The following is an 8,476-nucleotide window of genomic DNA, read 5'->3' as shown; positions in this document are numbered from 1 at the left end:
TTCAACCAATAGAAAAGGGGGAAATGGAGGGGAATACCTTGATGATTCGAAGGGCAACCAGATCCACCAATCTTCGGCTCAGATCCGTAGATCTTGAGTGGGGAGAGGGAGGGGAGATTTGAGGGGCGCCATTGTTGGGAAAGAACAGAGGGGGGAGAGAAAGAAAAAACAGAGACCAGAGGGGCTCGCGGCGATGTGGTGAAGAGGTATGGTGCCCCAGGCCGGGGTGTCGTGGTGCAGCCCATGGCGCCCTGGGCCGAGGCGTCATGGGCCCAAGGCCATGCCGACGTGGCAGTCAGCGCCGACGCGCATGGCGCCTTTGACCGGGGCGTTATGTTATCTAGCATGGCGCCCCGGGCGCGGGCGTCATGCGGGTAGGGCCATTTTACGAAATATTTTCAAAAGAGGACCATTTTGTGCTGAACTTTGGCCAAAGGGGCAATTTAGTGATTTTTCACTGTTTACGACACAATCGACAGTGCCCCCAGACAGCACAACAACAGTCAAAGTGATCGATGTTGAAGTTGTATCATATACACCCTCCGTCTCGCAATATAAGAACGTTTTTGACACTAGTGTAGTGTTAAAAACGTTCTTATATTTTGAGACAGAGGGACTATTTGTTGGCAGCAAAACTCCACTGTATGTGGCCTGGGTCAGGTGTACTAGTGTCAAAAACGTTCTTATATTTTGAGACAGAGGGAATATTTGTTGGCAGCAAAACTCCACTGTATGTGGCCTGGGTCAGGTGTACTAGGCGTAATCTCTGTCAATATCGACCTGTAAAGTAAGGGACAACTACATCCGTACGCCACAAAGTTCATCAACACTGGCTACTTGCCTACTTAGGTTAGGTATATAGAATAGTGGCCAACGTAGACTATCAGCCTAGTACTTATCATACTGTTCCGTCTCCATCAGGGCATATTAGCTAGCAAGAAGCGATATTCTTGGAGACAACTTGGTTAGGGTAAGCTACACGAAGTTGCGGCGCGCACGCACGCTGATCGGGGCATATCTCGGTTGTTTTCGTCCCTGTTGTTTTGTACGTCCAGACAGCTTTGTTCCCCGTTCCATATTGATTGACCAAAGCAGTAGTAGTAGTAGTAATTAACTAATTAAGTTGTATCGTAATCTCCTACGTGCCGGCTAGGTCATTGCGGTTAGGTGCCATCCGGCGGGCCTTCTCTCTCGCGCGCCTATAAATTGGGCACTCCACACCGGTCTCAGAGCGCACACTCAACGCACTCTCTGCTTCAGATAAGCAGCACAAACACGCAGACAGAGTTACAGACGGCGCGAGTGCGAGAGGGAGAGAGACATCAGATCGAGAGCGATGGCAATTCCTGCTAATGCTGCTGTCTCGATGAACTTCCCGGTGATCAACATGGAGAAGCTTGAGACCGGGGAGAGGGGCGCGGCCATGGAGGTCATCCACGACGCCTGCCAGAACTGGGGATTCTTCGAGGTGCCACTGCCACTCACATAATGCTATTACAATTCTTGATATATGTTTTCTAGAAAGCAGGCATAAGTACGATTCTCGACATGATTACCTGATTCTTGGCATATATTGACTCTGATGGTGTATGTGTCCGCACAGCTGCTGAACCATGGCATCTCGCACGAGCTGATGGACGAGGTGGAGCGGGTGAGCAAGGCGCACTACGCGGCGTGCCGCGAGGAGCAGTTTAAGGAGTTCGCAGCGAGGACGCTGGAGGCCGGCGAGAAGGGCGCCGACGTGAAGGACGTGGACTGGGAGAGCACCTTCTTCGTCCGCCACCTCCCCGCCTCCAACCTCGCCGACCTGCCCGACCTCGACCACCACTACAGGTATGCGCGTACGCCTGATTCCATAATAATGAACTACTGCTACTTGGTCACTAACTAATACTCCTAATAATAACATAAGAGACCAAGGGATAGCACCAGATTCCACAGAAATTAGTCGCAAAAGTACAGAGACGATTCAAAGGCAGCCTATGTTGAGATATGTATTTAGCACATGTATTTTTGTACTCCAAGTCTCCTCCTTGTGTATAATTGAGGATATGACTTGCTCTATGTACTATATATATACTTGTGCATATGCACCTATCAATACATTGAGAGTTGCATCCTATTCCTCTACATGGTATCAGCCTAACCCTCGACCCCAGCTTTAGCCGCGCCGCCGTTGCCTCCCCAGGCCGCCGCCGCACCCGCTGTTCCGTGCCGCCGCCTCCCCGCCGCCGCGCCGCCTCCCTCCCTCCCTCCATCCCTACCCCGCCGAGCCTCCACCCTGCCCGCCGCACCTCTCCACCCTCCCTGCCTCCCCTCGCCGCTCCCCCCGAGCCGCCTCCCGCCCGCAAACCCTAAACCCTCCCCGATCCCATCTCGCGCCACCACCCCCCTCCCTCTGCCATGTTGGCCCTCGGCACCTCCTCCTCCTCCAGCGCACCTCCTAGCAACCCCTTCGACTCCTCTTACGGGTCCGAGCCCGATGAGCCCCAAGCCGCCGACATCCGCAACATCCACCTCTCCGATCACGTTCTCATTATCCTCTCCCACGCCTCCACAAACTACTATGCCTGGAAAACCTACTTCAACCTCCTCTTCCGTGAGTACAATCTTCGTGATCATGTGGACGGTCTCGCCAATTTCTTTGCCGGCGCCCACGACGCCAACTGGCTCGCCATCGACGCCACCCTAATCCGGTGGTTCTTCCTCACCGTTTCTCCGGACATCTTCCACACCGTCGTTCACGATGGGGACGATGCCTACACGGTGTGGACCAAGATCAATGGCCTCTTCACCGACAACAAGCTTCAACGGATTGTTTTTTTGCAGCAGGAATTTTTTGGGTGTCACCAGAACGACTCCACCATCGACGCCTTCTGTCTCTGGCTCAAGACCCTCTCCGACGAGCTCAATGACATCGGGTTCAAAGTGGGCGATGAGCTTCTCCTCTCGACGCTCACCGCCGGCCTCAACGAGGACTTCGGCAACGCCGCCTCCAACCTAACCCTCATGGCCAACCCCACTTACGAGCGGGCGGTGGCCTATCTTCGTCTTGAGGAGCGGTGGATGAAGCACCTCCGCACCCGCGCCATCCACACCGCGCTCGCCGCCGGCCTCTCCATCGGCGCCTCTACACCACCCTCGGCGCCTCGTCCTCCGGCAGTCCCGCACCCTGCGCCGGTGCCGCAGCCGCCCCAACCACCTCGCAACGGTGGCAACGGCGTCAACCGCCGCCGCGGTCACGGCGGTAACCGCCAAGGAGGAGGCAAAGGTGGCGGCGGCGGCGGTCAGGCTCCTCAGCAGCAGCCCCCGCCACCCTGGGCCGGTGGTTACAACCCCTGGACGGGGGTCGTGCACGCATACAGCATGCCCGTGCCGCGCCCCCCTCCCGCCCCGGGCATCCTCAGCCCCCGCCCAAGCACCCACCAGGCGCTTCTGGCCGCGCCTTTCGGCGCCAACGGCGCCCACGGCGCCCCCCCTGCCGCGCCCTCCTATGGCGCGTACGGAGCCCCCTACTACGACCCGGCACTTCTAGCGGCACTGCAGCAGCCGCCACCCTACTCCGGCGGTGGTAGCGATTGGATCATGGACTCCGGTGCCACCGCTAATATGTCCGCTCATCCGGGTAACCTCTCCTCCGTTCATCCCACTTTCACTCCCTCTCGCATCATCATCGGCAACGGTGTTGGTCTTCCTATCTCTCATGTTGGTTCTGCACCTTTTCCTTCTAACTCTCGACCTCTCTCTCTTAATAATGTCATTGTTTCTCCCCATCTCATTCAGAACTTAGTTTCTGTTCGCAATCTTTCTCGTGATAATTTCATAACTGTGGAATTTGACGAAGTTGGCTTTTCTGTTAAGGACGCTCGCACCAGGATGATTCTTCACCGCTATGACAGTCCCGGCGACCTCTACCCAGTTCAGTCGCCGTCATCTCTGGGTGGTCCTCGAGCTTTTTCCGCCGGCGTCGATCTTTGGCATGCTCGTCTCGGGCATCCTAGCACTTCTTCACTTCGTCAAATAATGAGAGGATTTTCTTTTTCATGTAATAAAACGGCCGCTCACTCATGTGAAGCCTGCCGGTTAGGCAAACATGTTCGCCTTCCTTTTAGCTCCTCTTCCACAGTTGCATCTTTTCCGTTTGAGTTAATTCATAGCGATGTATGGACATCTCCAGTACCCAGTAATTCTGGTTATCTTTATTATCTCGTCATACTGGATGATTACTCTCACTTTGTGTGGACATTTCCTCTTCATAGGAAATCTGATGTTGCCGCTACTCTCATTGCATTTTATGCTTATGTCTCCACACAGTTCGGGCGACCCATACTCGCACTTCAGACCGATAACGGGAAAGAACTCGACAATCTCACCATCCGCCATCTCCTTTCCACCCACGGCACCGTGTTTCATCTCACGTGCCCATACACCTCCCAGCAGAATGGCCGTGCCGAGCGCATCCTACGCACCCTCAATGAGTGTGTGCGCACCCTTCTTTTCCATGCCTACATGCCTTCTCGGTTTTGGCCCGATGCCCTCGCCACCGCCACCCTCCTCCTCAATCTCCGGCCATGCCGTACGCGCTGGAACTATGCGCCTCACCATCTCTTATATGGCACTCCTCCCTCCTATGATGGTCTCCGTATTTTCGGTTGCCGTTGCTACCCCAACACCACCGCCACCACCGCTCATAAACTAGCTCCTCGTTCCGTTCCATGTGTCTTCCTTGGTTACCCGGCCAACACTAAGGGTTATCGCTGCTACGACCCTGTGTCTCATCGTGTCATCACGTCACGACACGTGTACTTTGATGAGCTTGTGTTTCCCTTTGCTCAGGAACAGGTGGTGCCGTCTTCCCCTCCCGCGGCGGGCTCTCCTCCGCGCCGTCGCCAGCTGCCGGCCTTGGGTGCTCCGGCACCCCTGCCCGCGGCTCCCTCCTCCGGATCGGGGCCCTCCGCGGCTCCCTCCTCCGGCTCAGCGCCCTCGTCGCCTGGAGCCCCGTCGACGCCGCCTACATCGCCCCGATCCCCCGCCATGCATGCTGGGCCGCATGCTGGGCTGCATGCTGGGCCGCCGGCTCGGTCGCCCTCCCCTGGCGCCGCCTCCCCTGGTGCGGACTCTAGGGGCGCGGCTTCGACCCCGCCTTAGTCGCCCGCCTCGCCCGCCCCGTCGGGTGGCTTCCCCGACGCCGTGGCCTCGACTCCCGCTCGGTCCGCCTCTCCCGTCGACGACATGGAGGCCACTGCCTCTCCCGTGGACGCCGTGGAGGCCACGGCCTCACCGCCACCCGCGGCTGCTCCGATGGCCGGGCCCGTCACCCGCTCGCGCACCGGGGTTTTTCGCCCGAGTTCCCGCTATGCGGATGACTACGTCTGCACCGCCTCGACGTCTGCTCCTTCCCCGCTGTCGTCCTCGGTTCGGGCCGCTCTCCGCGACCCTCTCTGGATGGCCGCCATGCAGGAGGAGTTCGACGCTTTGCAGCGGAATCGGACTTGGCAGATTGTTCCCCGTCCCCGGCACGCTAACGTGATCACCGGGAAGTGGGTCTTCAAACACAAGCTTCGTCCCGACGGCACTCTGGATCGCTACAAGGCGCGTTGGGTTGTTCGTGGTTTCCGGCAACGCGCCGGTGTGGACTTCACCGACACTTTCGCCCCGGTTGTTAAGCCCGGGACGATCCGCACTGTTTTACAGTTAGCGGTCTCTCGTGCCTGGCCAGTTCATCAGATGGATGTCTCCAACGCCTTTCTGCATGGTCATCTTGAGGAGCAGGTCTTCTGTCAGCAGCCCACGGGGTTTGTTGACCCGGCGTGTCCTGATCATGTGTGTCTGCTCTCACGCTCATTGTATGGGCTCAAGCAGGCTCCTCGTGCCTGGTACCAGCGCATCGCAGCGTTTCTTCACCAACTCGGCTTCCGCTCTACACGCTCCGATGCTTCGCTGTTTGTTTATCACCAGGGCACCGACACGGCGTACTTGCTGCTCTATGTTGACGACATCATCCTGACGGCATGCACTTCTGAGCTCCTTCGCCGGCTTACTGATCGTCTCCGTGCTGAGTTTGCCATCAAGGACTTGGGTCCGTTGCACTACTTCCTCGGTGTTGAGGTGGTGCGTCGTCCTGATGGTTTCTTCCTTCATCAACGGAAGTACGCTCATGAGCTCCTTGACCGTGCTGGTATGCTTAACTGCAAACCGGCCGCCACTCCTGTCGACACGAAGGCCAAGCTCTCTGCTACTGATGGTACTCCTGCTCCAGATGCTGGCTTCTACCGGTCCATTGTTGGTGCTCTCCAGTACCTCACTCTCACTCGGCCGGAGCTTCAGTACGCGGTTCAGCAGGTCTGCCTGCATATGCATGCTCCTCGAGATGTTCACTGGACTGCCGTTAAGCGGATTCTCCGCTACATCCGCGGTGCTATGGATCTTGGTCTTACTCTGCGCGCCTCCACTGCCACTGATCTGGTCGCCTACTCCGACGCCGACTGGGCTGGTTGCCCGGACACCCGTCGTTCTACTTCGGGTTACTGCATCTTCCTTGGACCATCCCTGGTGTCGTGGTCGTCCAAGCGGCAGCCCACCGTCTCGCGGTCTAGCGCCGAGGCTGAGTACCGCGCTGTGGCTAACGTTGTTGCTGAGTGCTCCTGGCTTCGTCAGCTTCTTCACGAGCTCTCGTGTCCTGTTGAGAAGGCCACGGTCGTCTACTGCGACAACGTCTCCGCCGTCTACCTCTCCGCCAACCCGGTTCATCATCGTCGCACCAAGCACATTGAGCTTGATATCCATTTTGTTCGGGATCTGGTGGCTCTTGGCCATGTCCGTGTTCTGCACGTTCCCACCTCCCAACAATTTGCCGACATCATGACCAAAGGTTTGCCCACGACGTCCTTCGAGGAATTCCGGTCCAGTCTCTGCGTCAGCAACGGTGTCGCTTCGACTGCGGGGGGGTGTTGAGATATGTATTTAGCACATGTATTCTTGTACTCCAAATCTCCTCCTTGTGTATAGTTGAGGATATGACTTGCCCTATGTACTATATATACTTGTGCATATGCACCTATCAATACATTGAGAGTTGCATCCTATTCCTCTACAGCCTATTGTTAGGCCTCCTGGCCGAACATTTTGTACTGTCACAAAGTCATTCCTGACACATCAGCTCAAAAAAAATGCAGCAGATATAGTAGTGCTACTAGGATATCAACAGGAGATAAGATTGCTTGCGCACATCAGAATCCTAAATTAAGCACAGTAGTGACCAACACGATTGGAATCACTTTTTTTTAGCAAGTGACACTTGTTTGTCTGTTATTCCTGACCTGATAACAAAAGCTACTTTTTTCGTGTCGTCGTTGCAGACAAGTGATGAAGGAATTCGCGTCCGAGATCGAGAAGCTGGCGGAGAAGGTGCTGGACCTGCTGTGCGAGAACCTGGGTCTGGAGCAGGGCTATCTCAAGCGGGCCTTCGCCGGGTCCAGGGGACCGACGTTCGGCACCAAGGTCAGCAGCTACCCGCCGTGCCCACGCCCCGACCTGGTCGACGGCCTCCGCGCGCACACCGACGCCGGCGGCGTCATCCTGCTGTTCCAGGACGACCAGGTGAGCGGGCTTCAGCTCCTGAAGGACGGGGCCTGGGTGGACGTGCCGCCCATGCGCCATGCCATCGTCGTCAACATCGGCGACCAGCTCATCACCAACGGCCGGTACATGAGCGTGATGCACCGCGTGCTCACCCGCGCCGACGGCAACCGCATGTCCATCGCGTCATTCTACAACCCCGGCGCCGACGCCGTCATATTTCCGGCCCCGGCGCTCGTGGGCGCTGCCGACGCCGCTGAGAGGAACGAGGGCGAGGAGGGCACCGCCGTGTACCCGAGGTTCGTGTTCGAGGACTACATGAACCTGTACGTGCGCCACAAGTTCGAGGCCAAGGAGCCACGGTTCAAGGCCATGAAGGCAGACGCCGCGCCCATCGCCACCGCGTGATAACTGATACGCGCCCGGACCCGGACGAGAGTATTGTGAGACGTGTTTTATTTTCTTTTGGGCGTGTCATGTATCCGGTTAGCTTTATTGCTTATCAAAAATCATGGGTAATGTATTTTCAAGTCCGACTCACAGATTCTTGTCTGGGCACTAAAGGCCTGTTCGGCGTCCGACTCCACGCTCTCCCTCCTGGAGTTGGCGGAGCTGAAGGTAAAAAGTACGGAGCGGGGGGACAGGTGCTCTGCAGATCCTTGAATTTCAGGGAGCAGTTGACTGCCGAACAGCCCCTAAATTCCGGGCATTTATATTTTGTGGATTATGGCATGCTGGTACGTGAACTTAGGAGTGTTTGCATGGTGACGTTTGACACATTTGAGTTTAATTTCTATAGTCGGTCATGTAATTCTATTACTCATGCGCTTGCGCAATACGGGTACCGTATGGTTGAAGCCACTATGTTTTGGCTAGGTTCAAAACAACTTTTTGTTTC

General features: G+C 56.6%; 1 protein-coding gene across 1 annotated transcript; it reads left to right on the top strand.

Moving 5' to 3' along the window:
- Positions 1 to 1,249: 1,249 nt before the first annotated feature.
- Positions 1,250 to 8,118, top strand: LOC123138396 (1-aminocyclopropane-1-carboxylate oxidase 1). Its single transcript, XM_044558369.1, has 3 exons — positions 1,250 to 1,468; positions 1,604 to 1,833; positions 7,359 to 8,118. Exons 1-3 carry the CDS (start codon positions 1,337 to 1,339, stop codon positions 7,984 to 7,986), a joined length of 990 nt encoding a protein of 329 aa, XP_044414304.1. The 5' UTR covers positions 1,250 to 1,336; the 3' UTR covers positions 7,987 to 8,118.
- Positions 8,119 to 8,476: the final 358 nt, after the last annotated feature.

This window comes from Triticum aestivum, chromosome 6B (assembly GCF_018294505.1).
Source record: "Triticum aestivum cultivar Chinese Spring chromosome 6B, IWGSC CS RefSeq v2.1, whole genome shotgun sequence".
NCBI lineage: Eukaryota > Viridiplantae > Streptophyta > Magnoliopsida > Poales > Poaceae > Triticum > Triticum aestivum.
Note: the sequence above shows the minus strand (reverse complement) of the source record. Positions and strands in the feature narration are given on the sequence as shown.

Coding starts and splice junctions, on each gene's coding strand:
- LOC123138396 (XM_044558369.1), top strand. CDS start 1,337: ATGGCAATTCCTGCTAATGCTGCTGTCTCGATGAACTTCCCGGTGATC. Junction 1,469..1,603: donor AGAACTGGGGATTCTTCGAG/GTGCCACTGCCA, acceptor GTGTCCGCACAG/CTGCTGAACCATGGCATCTC. Junction 1,834..7,358: donor GACCTCGACCACCACTACAG/GTATGCGCGTAC, acceptor TCGTCGTTGCAG/ACAAGTGATGAAGGAATTCG.